Source organism: Scylla paramamosain, chromosome 5 (assembly GCF_035594125.1).
Source record: "Scylla paramamosain isolate STU-SP2022 chromosome 5, ASM3559412v1, whole genome shotgun sequence".
In the NCBI taxonomy this organism is placed as follows: Eukaryota; Metazoa; Arthropoda; class Malacostraca; order Decapoda; family Portunidae; genus Scylla; species Scylla paramamosain.
Window position 1 is genome coordinate 36392556 of NC_087155.1, and position 22745 is coordinate 36415300.

The 22745-nt window shown below is 38.9% G+C and overlaps 3 protein-coding genes and 2 long non-coding RNA genes across 28 annotated transcripts in view; 2 read left to right on the plus strand and 3 right to left on the minus strand.

Moving 5' to 3' along the window:
- LOC135100899 (uncharacterized) overlaps positions 1-4649 on the plus strand; it is a 26859-nt gene extending 22210 nt beyond the window's left edge. For 3 of the 4 annotated variants that reach the window (XR_010268967.1, XR_010268963.1, XR_010268966.1), the window contains exons 7-8: positions 3216-3270; positions 3547-4649. This is a non-coding gene — a long non-coding RNA (uncharacterized LOC135100899). The remainder of the gene's footprint in view (positions 1-3215; positions 3271-3546) is intronic. The other variant, XR_010268964.1, reaches the window with a different exon arrangement.
- Positions 1-10762, minus strand: part of LOC135100904 (valine--tRNA ligase, mitochondrial-like) — a 100567-nt gene extending 89805 nt beyond the window's left edge. For 7 of the 8 annotated variants that reach the window (XM_064004462.1, XM_064004458.1, XM_064004464.1 and 4 more), the window contains exon 1: positions 10624-10762. The gene's annotated coding sequence lies outside the window, so the exon portion shown is untranslated. The remainder of the gene's footprint in view (positions 1-10623) is intronic. The other variant, XM_064004459.1, reaches the window with a different exon arrangement.
- LOC135100907 (uncharacterized) lies at positions 6414-16819 on the minus strand. 4 transcript variants are annotated; one of them, XM_064004473.1, is made up of 5 exons: positions 16473-16819; positions 13406-13541; positions 12279-12350; positions 11576-11672; positions 11127-11316 (listed from the first exon to the last, which is right to left on the minus strand). In XM_064004473.1, exons 1-3 carry the CDS (start codon positions 16542-16544, stop codon positions 12304-12306), a joined length of 255 nt encoding a protein of 84 aa, XP_063860543.1. In that variant the 5' UTR covers positions 16545-16819; the 3' UTR covers positions 11127-11316; positions 11576-11672; positions 12279-12303. The 4 variants fall into 4 exon arrangements, with proteins under 4 accessions (XP_063860542.1, XP_063860541.1, XP_063860543.1 ...); XM_064004470.1 differs by lacking the exon at positions 16473-16819 and adding an exon at positions 16116-16371; XM_064004472.1 differs by lacking the exons at positions 13406-13541; positions 16473-16819 and adding an exon at positions 6414-8088 and having other exon boundaries at positions 12155-12435.
- Positions 16820-18252: 1433 nt separating this feature from the next.
- Positions 18253-20914, plus strand: LOC135100913 (uncharacterized). Its single transcript, XR_010268975.1, has 3 exons — positions 18253-18804; positions 19921-20119; positions 20842-20914. It is a non-coding gene; the product is annotated as an uncharacterized LOC135100913 (long non-coding RNA).
- The window catches only part of LOC135100911 (conserved oligomeric Golgi complex subunit 6-like), a 71508-nt gene continuing 69056 nt past the window's right edge, over positions 20294-22745 (minus strand). For 9 of the 11 annotated variants that reach the window (XM_064004477.1, XM_064004478.1, XM_064004476.1 and 6 more), the window contains 3 exons: positions 21808-21979; positions 21160-21423; positions 20294-20982 (listed from right to left, as the gene is read on the minus strand). The gene's annotated coding sequence lies outside the window, so the exon portion shown is untranslated. Of the gene's footprint in view, positions 20986-21159; positions 21424-21807; positions 21980-22745 lie in introns of all 11 variants that reach the window. The other 2 variants (XM_064004482.1, XM_064004481.1) reach the window with 2 other exon arrangements.

Genomic DNA, 22745 nt, shown 5'->3' on the forward strand with positions numbered 1-22745 from the left:
GGCCACAGTAAAGGGTCACATTAATGCCTACTGCCCCAGATTTTTTGTTAGAGTTGCTGTTTGTATCCAAAGTTTCACCATTGCTCTATTTTCTTTTTTGCATCCAGAGAGAGAGTGGGAGGGGGATTTGTGTAGGTGTGGCTGTGTGTTGCAGGGGTTGGGTGTTTCTAGGAGGGAGTGTTTCTGTGTACTTGTGTGTTGCAGTATTAAGAAACCAGTGTTGCTGTTTGTGTTGCTACAGAATGTTTCTTCTTTCAGAAATACCAGGAAGAGTTTCTACGTATATGCAGGGCTTCTTTCTTTTATTGGTGTGTAAAGTGAAGGATGAACAGATATTATATACTGTTGTTGAGAGAGAAAGACACACAAACAGACGTGCAGGAAGAAAGACAGACAGCTGATACACGGACAGACAGGAGGAAGGACATACAGACAGACATGGAGGTAGAAAAACAGACAGACAGACAGACAGACAAAGACTTATAGACAGGCAGACAGGTCAGGAAACAAAGGAAGGCCTAAAGAGACAGGCAGGCAAGCAGAAAGATAGGAAGTTTCATAGACAGGCAGGGATGCAGGAAGGGATATCAAAAAGAGACAAGCAGTCAGACAGACAGAAACAGGCAGGCAGGCAGGCAGATAGACAGACAGAAACAGGCAGGCAGGCAGGCAGATAGACAGACAGAAACAGGCAGGCAGGCAGGCAGATAGACAGACAGAAACAGGCAGGCAGGCAGGCAGATAGACAGACAGAAACAGGCAGGCAGGCAGGCAGATAGACAGACAGAAACAGGCAGGCAGGCAGGCAGATAGACAGACAGAAACAGGCAGGCAGGCAGGCAGATAGACAGACAGAAACAGGCAGGCAGGCAGATAGACAGACAGAAACAGGCAGGCAGGCAGGCAGATAGACAGACAGAAACAGGCAGGCAGGCAGGCAGATAGACAGACAGAAACAGGCAGGCAGGCAGGCAGATAGACAGACAGAAACAGGCAGGCAGGCAGGCAGATAGACAGACAGAAACAGGCAGGCAGGCAGGCAGATAGACAGACAGAAACAGGCAGGCAGGCAGGCAGATAGACAGACAGAAACAGGCAGGCAGGCAGGAAGGAAGGCCAAAAAAGACAAGCACACAGACAGAGACAGAAACAGGCAGGCAGGAAGAAAGGACAGGAAAGAGACAGGCAGACAGGCAGAAAGACAGACAGAACCACTGACACTAAAGTTTGTTGCAGTGAAAAGTTTGATGCAGGGCGGCACGGTGTTTTTCCAGTGCCAGGCATCGGTTGAAAGGCACACTACCAAAAAAAGACGCTCAACAAATTATGGGGAGTTCAAAGTTTTTAATTTATTGAGGCCAAGATTTATGAAGTGCCTCTGTTAGTTTGACTGGCAACTTTGTCTTCCTATGACCTGAATTTATGCATTGCTTTTATGTGTTTCTGTCTGTATGTGTGTGTGTGTGTGTGTGTGTGTGTGTGTGTGTGTGTGTGTGTGTGTGTGTGTGTGTTTTGAAGTGTTTGTGTTTGTGTTGAGCCGTTTTCTCTCTCCCTCTTGTCATGTTCTATCCGAGGAATTGTAGGATACAAAGTCTATATGAGTGTGGTTTATTTATGAATTGATGTCTTCTAATGTCCTCTGTGCATGTATTTTTCCCTGTCATGTGTCAATACTGGTGTCATGTAAATATATCATTGTGTTGCTGAGGTGTGTGTGTGTGTATGTATGTATGTATGGCCAGTATCCAGAAACACTTCTCTCTCTCCACGACTATTTTCAAAAGCCACAGGGATGATTAACCAAGTTCTCAAGACTGTTTTTCCAGTTAATAATATGAAAATTTTGTTAATCTGTCACTAGAATCATAAAAACACCCTTAAAATCCCTATTATCTTTCAACTAGAGCCTTTTGAAAGTAGTGGAGGTGTAGACAGAAGTGTTTTAGGATGTGTGTGTGTGTGTGTGTGTGTGTGTGTCCTCTCAGCCATGTGTCCTGTGTCTCCCATGTCAGTAATTGTTGGTTAGGTTAGGTTTGTGTGTGTCAACAGTTGAAGGCTTGATGGTCAGCATTTGGGAGAGAAAGTTTCGCAGGAATAAGGTAATTTTTTGGTCTTACTCCGCCTCATCTTCCCTTCCGCAGGTGTGTTATGCCCCCCACCATGTGTTGCTGTGCCCTCACTCACTCACTCACCCAACTGTGACCCCCCTCTCACTCAACGGAGCTTCTATGCACCCCCTACCTCCTGCCCCTCTCCTCATCTCCCTCTCCATCCACTCCCTTCATGTCCAGTTTCATCTCGTATTGTTTCCTCACTCCCTCACTCTCTCCCCTTACCCCTTTCCTGTTATCCTGTTCCTTCCCTCTCCCTCTCTTCCTCTCCCTTGCTCTCTTGCCCACCAAGTGCACTTTCCTCCTCCTCCCTTTACTATAAATGGAGGTACAGTCATGGTGAATAACAGAATAATATACTGCACTTGTGTCCATTGTTCAAAGTGTTTCCTCAGTCTTGAATCCTCTGAAATTGCGGTTGTTAGCAAGGAAGGGGACGAGACTGAAGGAAGACAGAAAGGAATTAAGTGTGGCAGGTTAATATTAAAACTTCTGAGACTTTACCTACTTTTGTTGTTCCCAGACAGATTTCCTCCCTTAGCATCTATGTGCCTCTGTGTGTGTGTGTGTGTGTGTGTGTGTGTGTGTGTGTGTGTTTTTCCTTCTATCTCCCCTCAGCCACTGTCCATCCCTTCACTCAAGCCTTCCATCACTTTTCCTCCTTTCTCTCTCCTTTATATAGAATGAATACTCCTCCACTCCTTGTCACTCCATCAGCTGAGCATTCCTCTGTTCCCCGTCCTTCTGTCTCCCTCCAGCCTCTCTCCTTTATAGAGCTAATGATCCACTCTCTGCCCCTCCTCCTCCCATCTGCTGACCTTCCCTCTAGTCCATCTTTCCTTCCTTCCTTCCTTCCTCTTTCCTTAATAGAGGTAATAATTTTTCCTCTCCCTGGCCCATATCTCGACCTTACCTCCCCATTCACAAGCTCCCCTTGCTTTCTTCTACTCAAGACTGACTTTATCCAGTTTAACACACCTCCTTCAATCTGTTACTTTTTAGCTTTGATAATAACTTGTTGTGTGGTACAGTATGGAATGCTTTTATCAGTGTCCAGGCCCTTGTTTAAACACTGTCCACTTGTTTAACACTTATCACCTGCAGTTCTGTGCATCTCCCAGGCAGGATTCCAGACTGCTGTACACTGAATAGATTGCTGGTAAGTGTATCATTCAATATCTTTAATTGCTGTTTCCAGTATTTTGCATATCACATAAGTCAAACTGCCCGCCCGGCCTGTACTTGCTGGGGTCACTTTTCATGTTTCTTATAGATTACATGAGTTGCTTTTCAAAATTCTGGTATTTCCTGGCTATGAAGTGAATAGCTAGCAATCAGTCAATCGGCACCCTTAGATGAATCTGGTCAGGTGCGGTGACTTGTCCCTCTCAGCCTCTTTATCATAATGCTGTATATCATTTCTACTCATTTCCAGAGATACCAAGACTGGCACAGACTCCCTGGTTATCTCTGGCATGCCCTCATCCAGTTGATGTGCGAACACCACTGCAGGGAACTCTGTCGGTGTGTCTGTTCCTTTCTTTATCATTTCCAGTGTTCCTGCTCTTGTCAATGCTGTTCCTGACACTGACAGTTCCTGCACTGACACTGTTTAGTTGGGTTAGGTTTGGTTACATACATTCCATTCATTACCATCATCATTATTCTCTCATTTCTCATTCATTTATCATAATTTTTCCATCCACTTGTCACCATCCTTCCATTTCTCATTAATTTATCACTTGTTATCACCATCCTTTCATCTCTCATTTACTAATAATTTTTATTCCCATGGCCTTGTTGACTGGATGCTCTCTCTCTCTCTCTCTCTCTCTCTCTCTCTCTCTCTCTCTCTCTCTCTCTCTCTCTCTCTCTCTCTCTCTCTCTCTCTCTCTCTCTCTCTCTCTCTCTCTCTCTCTCTCTCTCTCTCTCTCTCTCATGGCATCAAGTAAGCATTACATTACATGTTGCCGAGTTCTTTGGGCATTGTGAATGAAGTGACCTACAGTGGTTTTTTATTTATTTATTTATTTTCTCTCTCTCTCTCTCTCTCTCTCTCTCTCTCTCTCTCTCTCTCTCTCTCTCTCTCTCTCTCTCTCTCTCTCTCTCTCTCTCTCTCTCTCTCTCTCTCTCTCTCTCTCTTCAAAACAAACAGGAGGTGAATGAGTGTGAGAGATTTTCAGGAAAAGTGAATTTAAGTCCCTGTTTTGATACAAAGAACAAAAATCCCTTGTACCCATGATGAACTGTGCATTATCATAACACCTATCATGTTCTAAATCAATTTCCCTCCCATCTCTAATAATCTCTTGATGACAAATTATCAGCATTGTCAATCTTCTCCAGAGGCTTTTGTAGTGTCAACCGCAGTATACTTCTGCAAAAACTGCATCATTATGGCACATTCCTGGTTCAAAGGCTGTTTGACTGATACAACCCAGTGCACAGTCCATCATGGATACCTTTTAACAAAACCTACTTTTATTTCATGTTTTCAAGTAGCATAATTATGTACTGCTTAATAAATGAACACCTGAATTTACAGATATATTTTCTTACCCATATTTCTATACCTATGAAATGCTGATATATATATATATATATATATATATATATATATATATATATATATATATATATATATATATATATATATATATATATATATATATATATATATATATATGAACTGGAATTAAGTTCCAGTTCATGTATTCCGATATTAACATACATAGTAAATTATATATTGTGGCAATACAGATTCGGTATATGTAGGCATTATCCGTTTTTATCATCAAACATCTGTAATTGCGTGTATATATATATATATATATATATATATATATATATATATATATATATATATATATATATATATATATATATATATATATATATAACACCTGCCAAATAAAATAAATAAATAAAATAAAATAAATAAAGAAATAATAAAAAAAACGCGAGAAAACCTTTAGATTATCACAACGCGAAAATTAACACACGCTAAATTGGATGCGTCATTAATTAATAGTCATTGGGACTGTTACCCCCCCAATAGTTCATAGCCCCTCCCCTATTCATTGCCACCCCCCCCCAACCTTCCCTGCCTTGAGGAACACCTTCACTTATGGCATACTATTGATGTGCTTTTTTTGACCAGATTTGAGCCATTTTAACCTCGAATTACATATACATACATATTGTCTCCTTGCAATAATTATAATGGTCTTCCTGGCTTAATTTTTGTTTATTAATTATTCCTTATGTGTTTATTAATTATCATTTGTCTAATTCCTTATGTTTTACTTAGCCTCGGTATTTAAGGATTTTTATTTTTTATTTTTTCACTTTCTGACTGTGGCCCTTGCAATGAACGGCTTAATAATTTATTTCTCGTGGTTTAGTGGAATTTTTAGCACTTTAATGATTAGAGTTCCTCACCAGTCATTTTATTCGTGAGAGAGAGAGAGAGAGAGAGAGAGAGTTTGAGTCTACATGAATGATAAAAAAAAGATAATAATCAGTTACAATATTTTATTTATATACAAGAAAAATCCATGATAATAATAATAATAATAATAATAATAATAATAATAATATTTAAATACAAGGAGGAAAATGTGTAATAATAATAATAATAATAATAATAATAATAATAATATTTAAATACGAGGAAAATGTGTAATAATAATAATAATAATAATAATAATGATAATAATAATAATAATAATAATAATAATAACAATAACAATAACAACAATAACTGCTTTTATCATACTGACACAGATAAATAGTTTTATAAATAGTTTATTGACCATAAACATTATTATAACCAACAAATTAAATAGAAGAGGTAAACATTTCCAAACGTAGTGAGTGACACAGAAGACTGGTGACAAAAGGTAACCTAGCCCATTAAATGATTGGCTGTCTCAGGCTTCCACATCATCAGTGGAGCACCGCTTCTGACCACTCAGGGATGGACAAGCGGAGACAAGAATGGAAACAAATCAGGAATTATATCAATCCATAGCTTTATCATAGTTCTAAGTCATAAATAAATAAATAAATGAGTCAATGTCTTCAGCAATAATTACAAGATAAGCTTTAATAATAAAAAGTATGTATAAATGGATGAAATGTGGTCAGCTTGAGCAATGCCGGCTTCTTGTTATCCTGAACACCGGTCTCATACTGGATAGAGACAGTAATGTATGGGGCTTTGATGCAATACAATTTTATATGTTAACACTAGCAACATTTCATATAAGGATAAAAACTTGCATAAACTTCCTGTGTGTGTTTTTCTACTAAGGTGCAATTGTTAGGTGACCATTTGAACTTGCAGACGTCCTGATCTTGACAGTAACTTCCTACCATAACATCACTACTACAGTGGCTCAACACCATCACTTCCTGCTTGTCCACTAGTACATCATGAAGACTGCAACGTTCATGCCAGCTACACTATACAAGTATTTACAGATTAATGGCTGCATTTCCAAAAGATCGCTGATACAAGAAAGTCTATAAATATTGTGAAAGCTTCTAGTCAATGTCATATCATTTGCTTCAACAGAGGAAGAATAATTCAATCTTCCTGAATATTACAAATGAGATTTTATAGGCATTAACTTAACCATGTCATTCTAAATTATTCTACCTAGTTTCCAGGGACTTCAGCAGTGAGTAGATTAAGTATTGCAATGCAGGAACTTAACCAGCACACAGGGAAGACAGTGGCAAATTAAGATATAAGAGGGGTGGCCACAGGAACTAGCCCAGCCATCTCCATACCCATGAATTTTGGTTTGTGTGCCATTGGGGTGAAAGCAGAAAGTGATGCGCATACATTTTAGTAAGATTTAAGAATAGTGTGACCTTTGCAATGTTTTCTCCTTCAGTCAGCTGCATAAAAATGACATCTGGGAAAAAATATTGATCAGTCTTTTGAAAATCCAGCTTCACCTGAGTATTACATCATTAATTAACCTTGTGTGTAAGTTAGTGCAGTACTGTATAAGTGCTAAGGTCCAGAACCAAATATTTGTTATGCAAATATTTCTGGTACCACTTTCCACACATGTTGCTCTATAAAAAAAATTAATGTATAATTTTGAGTGGTTTTGGTTGTGCTGTGTTAAGAAAAGTTAGTGTTTGACATCAATTTTTTTTGGGCAAGACTATTTGCATTAAGGAAGCCCCACATTGCTATTTTTAAAAGTAATAAATAATGTTTTAAAAATAAATGTTGCCACATGAAATTTCTATATTTTCTTGCAGTGTACTAAAGACAGCATTGTAAAGCTCAGAATATCTTGAGGCAACTGTATTAAAAGAACAAAACCCATGACCATAGTGTAATTCATAATTGCTAGTGAAGGCATATGAAGACACACCATTTACAAACTGTAATGCTTTTGACAAATGAAACTTTGCCAGAACAGACTGCCATAGAGGAGAGAATACAGGTGAAATTGACAAACCACACATCTGTGAACTCAAGCTTCATTCATTAAAGTAATCTGAGGGGAAATTCCAGATTCTTCTGTAGTAATGATATACGAGTATACACACACTTCATAACAGTTACACACTTTTGACAACATGTAAAAGTGTTTTGTGGCAAAGTTAATGAAGGGTTTTAAAGCAAACTTCACAACTGTTCTTAATTTCATAACTGGGAAGACTAAGTAATAATATTTACAATACTCTGACAGTTAATTCAGACACACCACACTCATATCACCATTAATACTCATGCTTGAGCTTGTAAGATCTTCCATATTTCACAGAGGCAGATAGTCACTTGAAAGCAATAGAAGCCATATCAAACACATATCAAAGGCAGTGGCATTCATGTGATGGTCCAGGTCCACATTCCATACAAGTTGAGCTGTGCTGGATGGGCATCTGCTCGTCATGTCCCAGAGGTGTTCATCGCCCACATAGCAAGACTGCACATCAACAAGGTAACCTGAAAGTAAAAGTTGAAATTTACTACATATACTGTGGGATTGTGACTGTCAGTAGAAAATTAAAATGTGATTGGAGAAGGATAAAAGTTTTTCATTTGTTTCAGGCAAAGGTTAGGAAATAGTGAGTCTGTCTGTAGAGAGAGAGAGAGAGAGAGAGAGAGAGAGAGAGAGAGAGAGAGAGAGAGAGAGAGAGAGAGAGAGAGAGAGAGAGAGAGAGAGAGAGAGAGAGAGAGAGAGAGAGAGAGAGAGAGAGAGAGAGAGAGAGAGAGAGAGAGAGAGAGAGAGAGAGAGAGAGAGAGAGAGAGAGAGAGAGAGAGAGAGAGAGAGAGAGAGAGAGAGAGAGAGAGAGAGAGAGAGAGAGAGAGAGAGAGAGAGAGAGAGAGAGAGAGAGAGAGAGAGAGAGAGAGAGAGAGAGAGAGAGAGAGAGAGAGAGAGAGTGTGTGTGTGTGTGTGTGTGGTTTTTAAGTATGCTATAGAGGACACACTTATTCATTGACTACAGCCCACAAACTTGCAATGTCCCCATAGCATAGTTACAGACAACATCCTCTCATATATAAGTCTGTGTCAATCTTTCTGTGATGTACTCCAGCCCAGAGACCCACAGCAGCATTAAGAGTGGAGAGAGAGAGAGAGAGAAGAGAAGACACACAGAATGGATGAATAGAGATGCTGTGGTTTGTTTTTCTAGACTTATTTTTTGCGTAGATTACGAATATAACATCCGTTTCTTTCAGTGACCCTCCAGTTCTTCATAAATAGCAGTGCCCCACACGCAATGTCTATCTGAACTATTAAAATTGAGAAGGAAGCAGCAATAAATCGGAATCTCTTGAAATCCATGACTCTCAATTGACGTGCTGATGTTTCGATAGACTTGACAGTACATGCAGGATAGTGAATTGTTATTAGTTATTCATATAATGACATGAATATAATTAGTTAAATATTAGCCAAGAGTGCCATACCATCAGGAGACACAGACAAAACTATATCATTACATGTTTACGTTAAAGGAAATAAACTATCAGTGAAAATCAACCCTTTATTGTTCATTTTATGACAGAGGGCTAGACGGGACCTGCGACTCTCAACACCAATCAACACCTGACAAACTGCGACAATTTCCACACTAAAAAATAAAACGATCTCCATTTTTTTGTCAATAGCACCACTAACCAGGAACTCCCGAACACAAAAGATGAACGTAAAAATTAACCCCCTTTAATTAAAAACAATAAAAAATAATGATAATAGTAAATAAATTAATAAACAAAATAATTAAATATGAAAAACTGCCCTAAATTATCTGTTCCTTTCCATGCACTCCCACACCACGAGACCCAGACAGCACCACCACGTACTCCTACACCCATCCAGGGACTGAGGCACCCTGCACACATCACGTCTCTCTCTCTCTACACCCCAAAACACATCCAAAACACCCCAAAACGCATCCACACCCACTTAAACACCCAAAAACAGTCTTATCCACCCACAGCACACCCCTAGCCACCCAAACACACCCAAACTCCTTTAAAATACCCAAAAAAACACGTAAAACATCCCAAAACACACCCAAACTCATCCAAAACTGACGAAAACACATCAAAACACACCCAAACTCATCCAATACTGACCAAAACACCCTAAAACACACCCAAAACACCCAAAACACCCCAAAACACACCCAAACACACCCAAAACACCCCAATACACACCCAAAACTGACCCAAACACCCAAACACACCCAAACACACTCAAAACACCCCAAAAACACATGAAGAATGCCACAAATGAATATAAATATTTAAATATATACACATGACACAGGGTGGGAAGGGAGTATTGAGGTGTAGGGGAAAGGAAGGGTGCAACAAGAAGCAGGGAGAGACAGGGTGTAATAAGATGAGACAAACACCCGGACAGGGAAATTAGACAGGGTTTATTGAGGTGAAGGAGAAACAGGGATAGTTTAATGAGATGCAAGGGTGATACAGGGTGTATTAAGGTCCAGGGGCAGACAGAAAGGGTGTTCTAAGGTGTATGAAGACAGGAAGGGTGTATTGAAGTGTGGGACAGACAGACAGACAGACAGACAGACAGAGAGGGAGGGATTAAAAGAGAAAATTTGAGATAGACAAAGGATATGAGAGAAAGAGAAAGAGAGAGAGAGAGTACTAATCATCTCAATCATTCAATAAATTCCTAATATATGTATAGATTTGTGTATACTAGTCTTACCTAATGTGTGTATAGATTTCCAAGCATATACCAGCATCTCTTATGAGTTTGTGTGTTTATATCAGACTTAGCAAAGATTTGGATGTGTCTCTAAATATATACTAGTGTTTGTATACAAGTTTGTGTGTATACTAGACTTATTAAGAGTTTATGTGTGTTTCTAAGAGTATACAAACCATAGCAAGTGTTTATATATGTCTCTATGTGTAAACCAGTGTTTGTGTGTGTATACCAGCATTACATAGTGTTTGTAATGGTTTAAGTGTACACTAGTCCTTTTTAATTGTTACCTTCTCACTATCTCAGCCCTCCAGATACACCTGAGGCACACAGCGTCACCCCAGTACAGCCCCAAGTTGGTCTGGCTAGCCCCAATGAGGATGAAAGCAGGAAACATCATTATCACCTGCTGTGGTTGATGATGGTGGCTTCTACACACACACACACACCTCAGACAGCAATTCCTGGAACAAGAGAGGACAGAACAGCATGCCAGCCACAGCAAGAGCTAGTGCGTGAACAGCCACGGCCACCAACCGGCCACCAACCGGAATAGCGCAGCCCCCACAGTCGACCCAGCGGTGAAGACTGTGCTCAATATTATCTATCAAGACTCTCTCTCTCTCTCTCTCTCTCTCTCTCTCTCTCTCTCTCTCTCTCTCTCTCTCTCTATCAAGACTCTCTCTCTCTCTCTCTTTTAGTGAAATGATTTTTACTTTAAGCTTCTTGTAATCGCAAAATTCTGTCAATAAACTATAATAATAATCTCTCTCTCTCTCTCTCTCTCTCTCACCATTGGTCGGTGGACTGTACAGCAGACACCCAGTCGTCATGGTGGAGGGATTTTCTCCAAGTACTGTACCTCCACCACTCCTTCCAGGCTCCTCCCACTTTCTTCCAGTCACTCCATAAGCTTGATAATCAGCAGCTGTCCCTCTATACCACAAGCTTCACTCTGGGCAGCTCTCTGGAGGCCTCCGAACCTGTGGGTGTGAGGTTAGATTAGGATAAGTTAGGTTAAGTTAGGTTAGGCTAGGTTACGTTAGGTTAGGTTGGTTAGGTTAGGCCTGTGAATGGTGTGTGGAGGAGGACAGGACAAGGAGACCAGTGGGAAGGCTGTGGAAGGCCTGTGGATGCTGTGTGGAGGAGGACAGGACAAGGAGACCAGTGGGAAGGCTGTGGAAGGCCTGTGGATTTCAAGATAATGCTACACCACACACCAACACCAGAACAATGCCTCACCTATCCACCTGCAGCCACATCACAGTCTCCCCCTTGTAGGTGATGGCAGGAGTGGTGGTGCTTGTGGTGGTGGTGCGAGGAGGCAAGGCACCCATGGCTGGAAAAGAAGGGGTGAGTGCATTGAGGCTGCAGGACGCGGTATACAGGTGTGTGGGAGGTGAGAGGGTGGGAGAGAGGGAGTGGGCACGTGGGAGAGAGTAAGCGTGTTCTATGGCAAATTATATATAGGATTTCAAGGGTGTTTTTGTGTATGATAGGGAAAATATTCATACACACATACACACATACATTTTCATCTCCCAAGCACCTCTCCTCTCCTCCTCTTCCCTCTTCCCCTGTCTCGTGCAATAGGTAAACACACACACACACACACACACATTGATAGAGAGATAGATATTAGCCCAGCATGATTTAAACAATATAACTAACACACACACACACACACACACACACACACACACACACACACACACACACACACAAACACATTGATAGAGGGATAGATATTAGCCCAGCATGATTTAAACAACTAATATAACTATCAAAAACACACACACACACACACACACACACACACACTTCTCCACAAATCTGAAGGCACTGTGGTTTCCAAGCCCTCAAAGTGAATGAGAGTGTTGAGGGAATAATATTGCACCACTGCCTGCATGAACTTGTCACTAAAGCTGTCATGCGTCTCACACACCTCCTGTCACCGCTCATGCTGGCTGTCAACGCAGAACGCACCCTCCACCACTCATTGTTTGGGGTGACGGTTCTGTGGGAATGGAAGATAATTAGATTTTCTCTCATATCAAGTTGAATTGGTTTAGCTCTCTCTTTCTCTCTCTCTCTCTCTCATGATTGATTTCAAAGGCCACAAAGATGATTAGCAGAGGTTTTTGTGAGTGTTTCTCCTGACGGTAATGTAGGAATGTTGTTAATTTGTCACTAAAACCATAAAAAACATCCTTAAAAACCTGTGCTACTTTGAATAGAGCCTTTTAAAAGTGTGTTTCTCCCATCAGTCGAGAAATGTAGTTATTTATTTACATTTTATACATAACACACACACACACACACACACACACACACAGGTGGTCTGGCAGGGAAGTGCTATGAGAAATATACAAACGCATAGCAAGGCAAGGCACACAGCTTTCACACTCACCTCACACTCACAACACTCTTTCAACACCTTAACCTTTTTGTTGGGGAAGAGAAGCACTGCTGCCTTAACCTTACAAATACACTTATTATAGCTTATCTCTTACATGTACCAAGACAAGGCACACAACTTTCACCGTTACTCTCACGCACAACAATCTTTCAATGCGTTAACCCTTGTTGGGGAAAAGAACCACTAAAATATTATCTCCTACAAATATATTTAAACACTCACTCAGCACGCAACACGTCAGCCCTTGATGGAGATGAGAAGCACTCCTGCCGAACCTTACAAAAGCACTAATTAAAATCTTATCTCCTAAATATACCAAAACAAAAACACACAATTTTCACCCTCATTCAGTCAGCACACAACACGTCAGCCCTTGAAGAAGACGAACAGCACTCCTACCCAACCTTACAAAACCACTAATTAAAATCTTATCTCCTACATATACCAAAACGAAAACACATAATTTTCAGCCTCATTCACTCAGCACACAACACCTTAGCCCTTGATGGAGACGAACAGCACTCCTACCCAACCTTACAAAACCACTAATTAAAATCTTATCTCTACTTCACTTACCCATCCATACACCAACCTTGGAACTCCACACAAGACAAGACACCACAGTCATCCACATCTATCTATGCCACACTGACTCTTGAAGCTGGTGGAGCATAGGGTGGACCGAAGGGCATCAGCTCCACACTCTGGGATGCCTGTGGGGGAGTTTATCCTGAGACCAGTGAGTACCTCTTCTGTATTCAGGCTCCCCTCCACCCTCTCGCACAGTACCTGAGGGCATGAGGGGGTGGTGAGAGGGTAAGAGGGTATGAGGGAGGAGGGAAGAGATGAAATGTGGTGAAAAGCAGAAGAGAACACAGATGAGCAGGAAAATTGAGTGACTGGGTGTTTGAGTGAGCGATGGTTTATTGTCTGTCTGACTGAATGAATGAATGAAAAATACTTGCTAAGGGAATGAATTAATATCCACAAACTCACGCATTCACTGAATGGCTATTTGACTGACTGACTGACTGACTGACTGACTGCTGACTAAAAATGATAGGTTAGGAGGGGATAAATACTCGTAATCTCTCTTCAAATGTTAGTTCCTGATGGGGAGGAGGCCCGAGGGAGGGTCAATGGGGTCATGGCGAGAAAGCAAGAGGATGAGAGCAGCTGGTAGGAAACAGCAGCAGGCGGACGACGCTAAGGAGGGAAAAGGTTCGCTACACGAGTCTTCCCTTGTTCCCGTCAAGGTGGCAAGCTGCCTTGGTATTACTGCACTCTACTTATGATTGTTCTGGATCTCATACTGTAATCTAAACTTGGAAGTCTATATATATATATATATATATATATATATATATATATATATATATATATATATATATATATATATATATATATATATATATATATATATATATATATATATATATATATATATATATATATATATATATATATATATATATATATATATGTATATATATTCAAGCTCTCAACCCTATCTCATCACAAATGAACACATTCACTAAAGCATAAGCTTCTACGAGTGTGATTGAACTAGCAAAACTGAACTGGAAATTAGAGTTGTCTTGCATTGGTTGAGATATATTAGCAATAATAATCAGTGATAATGAAGGGGAAGGTTGATAGTAAGGCGGACAGTAAAGTGAACGTCGGCCTCACCAGGCAAAAGTAGCCCGCAGATGGTAGTGTCGCACGTCATAGGATGACTCATGAAGCGCGTGACGCTGGTTGTGACATGGATGCTGCTGCTCGCATCACTTTTTATTATTAAAGCTCTACTTATTATTATTAAAGCTTTATTGAGCATTATAGTACATTTTTAAATATATACATATAGCACAAAATATACATGAATATACATATAATACACAAAGCGAGCACCAGCCCGCAGGTGGGGGTCTACCTCTATTAATTCGAATTATGATCAGTAATAATTATTTATTTATTCAATATCTTATATGCATAACTGGTACCAAACAAAATATACACCTTTTCTTCAAAATGCATCTCAGCTAAAACTTTTAATGCTATTTTATTTATTTATTTTTTTTTTTTCACACGTCGAAAGATATTACCAGGCTTGGATTCTAAGAACATGTGGATAGTTCATTGTTTTATATATATATATATATATATATATATATATATATATATATATATATATATATATATATATATATATATATATATATATATATATATATATATATATATATATATATATATATATATATATATATATATATATATATATATATATATATATATTCCCGTGACAAAATGTAGTTAATTACAGTTCGGTGACTATATATATATATATATATATATATATATATATATATATATATATATATATATATATATATATATATATATATATATATATATATATATATATATATATATATATATATATATATATATATATATGTATGTATGTATATAGTGTCACCGAAGTATAATTAAGTACATTTTGTCAGGGGAATTCTATGTTTGTACAAGTTCAGTAAATAAGAAAGACGTTCTGGTGAATCTATCCACACGTCTTGAAAAGACAGGAGACAACCTGAGGTTATTGTACTACTGCCCCAGATATTCAAGGAATAGCGAAAATTTCATCTTGATCAAGTCAACGATACCTCATGGAGAGAGAGAGAGAGAGAGAGAGAGAGAGAGAGAGAGAGAGAGAGAGAGAGTCATCAAGGTGTCATACTAAGAGCAGTTTTCGATTCGTTAAGCAGAAGATAATACATTTTTGCAATGTGTTGTGGTGATTTGCATGTTAGAAAAGTCTGGACTAGACGTTCACACAAGGATGACATTGAGTACCGCTGTCATAATGATACCATGACCAGATCAGATTCACGTTCACCAAGAGCAGGCATATTATCAACGCAAGCATTAACTTTGGGATCTCAGCTATAGGAGCACGCTGCACTAACTCAAGTTACTTTCTACATGACTAATTCCGCATGCTTAAACTTCTTCCTATCCTGAAACAAACGCACAATATTATTCGTCTTCATATAACTTTTTTTTCTAGGGCGTACACTAATTTTTTTTTTCTTTCATATCCAATAATCCTTTGCGTTTGAGCCACTTTTTTTTTTTTTAAGTTACTAGGTCTACTGTTTATTTCTGGTGGTTAACATTATGTGTGGTAAAGTTATAATTCTTACACTTATTTTCCTTTTTAAATGTACCTGACACTAATCTTTAAACTCATCTCGAAAACCCAGTGCTGTAAATTAACAAGTTCAAAAAAACTCAGACGAATTTGCAAATACAACTGAGAACAAAAGCAAAGATCAAAGTGACAATAGAGGTTACCTGAGTGGAAGCGCCAACAACGAAGACGGGGGAGGTGGAAGGCTCGCCAAACAGTGCCAGACTTGAAAACACAGAAACACAGCTGCACTCAGGAGGAAGCGGAAACAACAACTTCAGTGACATTGACTACTGGAAAGTCACCATGCGAAGCGTCACCATGCAATGACACACAGACACAGAATGAAGGAAACTGCCACAAGCTGGGAAGTGGCAAGAGCTTACAATACCGAAGTTAATTTGCATCATAAACAAAATCAAATATACGTAAAATTATGGAAATGCACTATTATATAACACAAGAGAGAGAGAGAGAGAGAGAGAGAGAGAGAGAGAGAGAGAGAGAGAGAGAGAACGCACCAGTAAACACGCACTCCACTTCCAGTCACGGCTGGCACACGACTGACTGCCGCCAACGACCAGGTAGACCATCAGGCTTCTTTAGCTCCTTTAGAACTCCAGGTGCTCCCTCTAGACTCCTCCCCGGAATTCTTAACACTATTCTTATAGATCCTCCTCCTCCTCGACTCCCCCATCCCCTATGTTTCTCCCCTTGACGAGAATAATAATCAGAAATGTAATAAGGTGTTGACAAGTATCATTTGCAGCACTAAAAGTCTTTGCTTCATACATTTTAGCTCTTACTCCGCCCTTCCAACTTTCTAAACACAAAACAGATACAAAACACTTTCTACATAACGGAAAGATGATAATCACTACGAGAATAGCTAGGAGCTATCAGTGAGGACATTTTATACACTGAGCTACGCTTTGTCAAATTCATAAACTAAAATACGTCAGTTTCCTATAAGAATTTGCAAGATATCACTGCTCTCTCTCTCTCTCTCTCTCTCTCTCTCTCTCTCTCTCTCTCTCTCTCTCTCTCTCTCTCTCTCTCTCTCTCTCTCTCTCTCTCTCTCTCTCTCTCTCTCTCTATATATATATATATATATATATATATATATATATATATATTTACTTAGTTATTCACATCATGCCGGGCTAGCTGCCTTCCTCACCAACTGTTTTCTGCGGTAACCATTAATGTCATAATAATTTTATTCAAGCAACTCCTTTGTAGTAGGTAATGAGATGGCCGGCGGACAGTGGGGCTATTTTTCTTCTTTTTCTTCTTTCATTGTTTCTTTCTTATTTCATGTACTTGAGACGGAAAAAGCAGTGCGAATTTGAAAAAGCGAAAGGTGGTAATCATGAACAAAAGCATGAGTAAGCAAGGGCTGGACTGAGCTGAACTGAGGTGAATGCTGTAAACACGAGGAGAATATATGTACTACTACAAGGCGAACGACAAACCTAGACATCAGCGAATGTAAAACTTGAGACTTCAATACGCATTATGTAATCTTGTTCGCACCTTCGGTTGTCTGGGACGTAACCTTCCAAGTATGAATATATCCACCTCGCACAAAAGCCACAGCCATCCATATTCCTGGATGTTGTATGTGGGCAAAAAATGTAACCTGAAGACTTCTTACTACGAAGGAACTAAACTGATAGATAGATACATTAGATAGATAGATAAATACACACACACACACACACACACACACGGGGAACAAAAATATAGCAAATTCCAGGAAGTTGGAGTCACTTGGCCAAAAACAAGTTGGTTTGGATTGGCTTGGATTAAGTAAATTGCACGTTTCCCGCATCAGTCACCGAGGCAGGTGGGCAGGCGAGGAGTCTCAATTTGGGAAAGTGGAATATGACGCGGTTTTGAAAGTGAGTGTGCGAAGGAAAGAAAAATGTGACTAAATAAAATCACGAGAACAGTTGCTGTCATGAATGTGGAAATCAGGAGGAGGAAGAGGTGACGGTGGTGGTTGTGGGAATAGTAGTGAAAGAGAATCTCTCTCTCTCTCTCTCTCTCTCTCTCTCTCTCTCTCTCTCTCTCTCTCTCTCTCTCTCTCTCTCTCTCTCTCTCTTATTGGCATTAAAGGTGTATTATTATGTTTGACTTTTCAGTATTTAGTTCAAGTAAACCTGACAAAATGATGCAAGATTCTGTAAATTATTTTCGATGGTTTCCTTGGAGTACGTGGTGCAACACATCGTTACTCCTTGCATGTGTTGCTTTACCTTTAGCAATGACTTTGCAATATTTCATCAGATGAAAGCTGGGTAAATCATTGACTTTTATATCAACATATGACTGATAATTATCCCAACCTATTCCATGACAGCCATGCATTTCCGCGACTACTACTACCACGCCTGTTGCTGCTGTTACTTTTACATTGAACATAGCAGTACTATGTACAGTGAATGTATTTATCTATTTGCATTGTGACGCCAATGTGTTCGTAGTAGCCCATCTTTTATCATCAAATTATTAGTTTTTCTTTAGATTTATATGAATGGTCTGTGCACACCATTACTTGTATCTCCCAGCACATTCCACTGATGTACTAGTGGTCTATTTGAAAACAACGAGTATCTCTCCATCTTTCTATCTCCTTTCTTGTTAATGAACATAGATGGCTGATGTGAATACTTTTACGTCATCACTGCAACCACTGTCACTACTGCTATCCCCTCACCGTAACTACTCTCATTATCACTACCACCACCAGCACCACCACCACTTCACTCTTACAACCCCAACACTTAAGCAACTTTCACGCAAGATCTCCGCTGTCTGAGGAGGCTGTGGGGGAGAGAGGTAGACGTGGTAAGCACAAAGAGGAAAAGGAGAAACTGATGTTGGGTCCAGAGAGAGAGAGAGAGAGAGAGAGAGAGAGAGAGAGAGAGAGAGAATGTTAATAATGATGGTAACTACAACAAAGATAACACTACTACTGTTGCTAGTATTACTACTTCCACTACTACTACTACTATTTCTACCAGTAATAATAATAATATTAATAATAATAATAATAATAATAATAATAATAATAATAATAATGATAATAATGGTAATAATAGTAATAATGATAATAATATCTTTCATGGTAATTTGATATTCCACATCTTGAACATCCATTCAATAATAATTTTTCTTTCATAGTCTAATGCCTCAACACTAGTTCCATCCATTTTCAGTTTTCCAGTTCTTGAAAACTAAGAATAGTTTTCATCACTTCCTCTTCTTTCCTCATGCTTACTTGCTGAAGCACCTTGCCACAGCCACCTCCACTTATCATCTCTTTGCATTCAGCAAAATTTCAAATTTTTTTATCTAATTTAATTAATATTCCCTTTCACAAACCTTGTTCTCTCTTACCATCAGGCTACCTAATTCTTCTATCCACGCCTTTCAAGATGCTGTATCTTGTAAGAGGCAGCATATTTTTGGGGAAACAATTCAAAAAAATTATTTGATCAGTATCAAACATGCATAACTACAAGAATGTTAATGACATGTCACACTGAGCTGTTCATCTACACTCATCTGCCTTACATATATATATATATATATATATATATATATATATATATATATATATATATATATATATATATATATATATATATATATATATATATATATATATATATATATATAACAAAGCCATCCTTAACATCCAATAACATCCAATAACAAAGCCATCCTTAAATTTCACCAAGACTGATTCTGAACTCCTATGAAGATATAAACCTGTGCTTAGTTTCAATAGGTGGAAACAATGTGATTTGTTTTACTGATGACAGTTTCATAGTCAAGGTAAGTACCTGGCCCAAAAAATATGCCTTTGATGTGTGTGTGTGTGTGTGTGTGTGTGTGTGTGTGTGTGTGTGTGCGTGTGTCATTCACCTATTCACCTACAGTCATCTGCTGGTCACCCAGCCAGCCGTTCCCCTACAGAAAGAGCTCAGAACTTGTTCTGTTACCAGTCAGCGACCAATCAATGTGTCAACAGCATATAATAATTACCAGCTTAGTGTGAGGACCATGTGTCGATTGTCTCTCCTTTCATCCCTGCATATCTCTATCAATCTATTTCCGACACTACTAGCCCAAACCAAGAATTTGTCTATTATTGGGAGTAAGTATTACTTGGATTTAACTTAATTTCTTTATCTTGTTATAGGCAATCTTGTTAATTAATTGTTTTACTCTGTTTTTATTAAGAGTCATCCTCTATGTGCTGCAAAGGCCTATAAAAGGTGATTAAAGAAAGAAAAGGGCAAGGAATGGTAGGGAAATGAAAACAACAATATATCAAATATTCTGATTATTTACAAGGTCTTCAGGCATCTGCTGTATTTTCTAGTGGATTAGATGGGAAAAAAAATAAATAAAAAATACCCTGCATCTAATACAGAACACAGAAGAGGTAGTGAAATGTGGTTAAGGGGATATGGGGTGATCTGTGTTCAGAAGTAGTCCACTGAACACTATTTATCAAAGACTTGGTTCGGTTGTGGCAAAGCAATCATTTGTGTCAGATGATGAATTCCCCCCCCTCCCCCTCTCAAAACACAATAAATTTTCTCTTTTTCAAAATCTCCTTTTAAAATATGGGTGTGATGTGGAGGTGTATCTAATCCACCAGCAAATACTGCATGCATCCATTGTGCATAAAACCTGAAATTTACAATAATAAAATTCTACAAGAGAAACATGAATGGCAACTTGCCTTGAAATACTCAGCATTGTCCAATTGTAATTATGAAACCTCTATAGCTCCCAACTCTTTAAGCAAATTCTCTTTTTGGTTGAAGTAGTTCTTGTACCATTCAATATGAGCTTGTTTTCGCTCCACAGTTAGATGAGGATTCTTTGAGAGTCCAGTGCAAACCAGCTCCATGAAGTGTCTGATGGGGCCATGTTTTGGGCACCATCCTTCCAAGTGTCTCTCAAGGAAGACATGCTCATGGAATCCCACTTTCATTTCCTCCACCAAACCTGCTGAGATGGAAGGAGAAGGCATTGAGAAATTATTTATGTTTGGCTGTTAATATGAACAAAAAAATACAACAACAGAAAACTGCCAAATGACACACTAATTAAAAGAACATTTTCTTGAATAATTTGTATAACTATATACTTTACTTAAGGTAGTTAGTGTTGAGATAACTATACCTGCTTCATTATCAATGGGGAAGGTCCACAGCTTGCCTTGCTTAGTCCACTGTATCATCTCCACAAAGGCATTACTAGGAGGATGCTGCATACTCTGCTCCAGCTCATGTAGGTACAATCTCTCCCATGTGGGCAACACTGATATTGGAGCAGCAGGTCCATGGGTATCTTCTTCCCTTTTCTTAAATATCCCCAAAGGTTGACCTCCAAAGAGATCAACATGAGCCCTGCACATAGAGTGTGGTGTAGAGAAAACACTGTGACCTGGAAAATAACAGTAGTTTATCTAAAATGTATGACGTACAACATGTTGGGCAGCACAAGGCAGCTACATGGAACAGGCCCACCAAAACCTTGCACCAGTAATGTTTCAGTAAAGACACAGAGAAGGTCCATGTTTCCTTGCTCCTTGGAAACAAAATAAGGATAATCATTAAAAACTTAATCCAAAACTTCAAGTCAAAAGACCACAAACTTTTTTTTTTATGGGAGATATGAGGTATTCCCTTAGGACACAGACTAATTATGAGCATCCTTTTCAGTGGATCAAGTCATGAAATACAGCATGTATTGAAATCATCAAAAGAAGGGAGCAGAAAGAGACCATCTTAATTCACATAGCATTAATGTACACCTCTCTCAACAAACCTGGGCACAGATGAATCCCGAGGCTGAGTGTAGGGCTTGAGGGCTCAGGGCTGGTCTTTCGGGTCAACGTGGTACCCTTGCCTGACCTCGGTACCAGAAGGAAGGTGACGTGGCACTTCCTTCATCCCTGATTGTGGCTTTCTCTCCACCTTCATGCCCACAAACAATTTCACTGCAACAAGAGAAATTATGCACAGCCACTAATGTCAGTGGGGCAAGGAAATTTACCAGATAGGATAAAAGAACTGCCACAAATGTATTTTTATCAAAAAAGGTACTCTGCAATAAGTACATACACTGAAGAAATTCACTGAATACAATAGTGTTGACTACAAAATTTAAAAGTACAAGAATGAGTAAAAAACTGCACAAAATTTGCCAAACATGAATTTGCATAATTCATCTTTTCCAAATTGTTACTTACAGTGATCTGTCTTAATGGGTTGGAGTGTATCATGAGTTAAGTTTGTTGGAACACTAACACTGCAGTGAAATAGTGTAAAGAGACACATGCATCAGAGCTGTCTTTAGGTTACATCAATTCTTGGCTGAACACCAGTACTATAATAGCTCATTTATAAGTCTGGTCTACCAGAATATAACTCCATTCAGCCAAAATGTAGGTCAGAATCAAAAAGCTTCAGCAGGCAGGATAATTTTGCCAAAACAAGAGTTGCTGTCTGATGGTTTGACACTGTTGCCACTCTCTACCTCACAAATAAGACAACAATAATGCACAAAGGAAAAGATTCAGTAGTATATGTATCTATGTAAGAAATGTAGACAATGGTTCGTTAACTGAAAGTAGGTGAAGAATGTTTAAGATTGTATATCTTCAATCTCTACTAAGCTGAGACTGAAGATGATGATAATGAGATGATCAGATATAAAGGCAAGAAACAGAATTGCCAGGAAAGATCCAGCAATTATTCACTTAT

What these genes read in the sequence shown, in the direction of transcription:
- LOC135100907 (XM_064004470.1), bottom strand. Translation starts at nt 16,238, where the DNA reads ATGTCACTGAAGTTGTTGTTTCCGCTTCCTCCTGAGTGCAGCTGTGTT. An exon ending in TTGTTGGCGCTTCCACTCAG is followed by an intron (nt 13,542 to 16,115) that starts GTAACCTCTATT and finishes TCATGCCCTCAG; the next exon opens with GTACTGTGCGAGAGGGTGGA. An exon ending in ATGCTCCACCAGCTTCAAGA is followed by an intron (nt 12,351 to 13,405) that starts GTCAGTGTGGCA and finishes CCATTCCCACAG; the next exon opens with AACCGTCACCCCAAACAATG.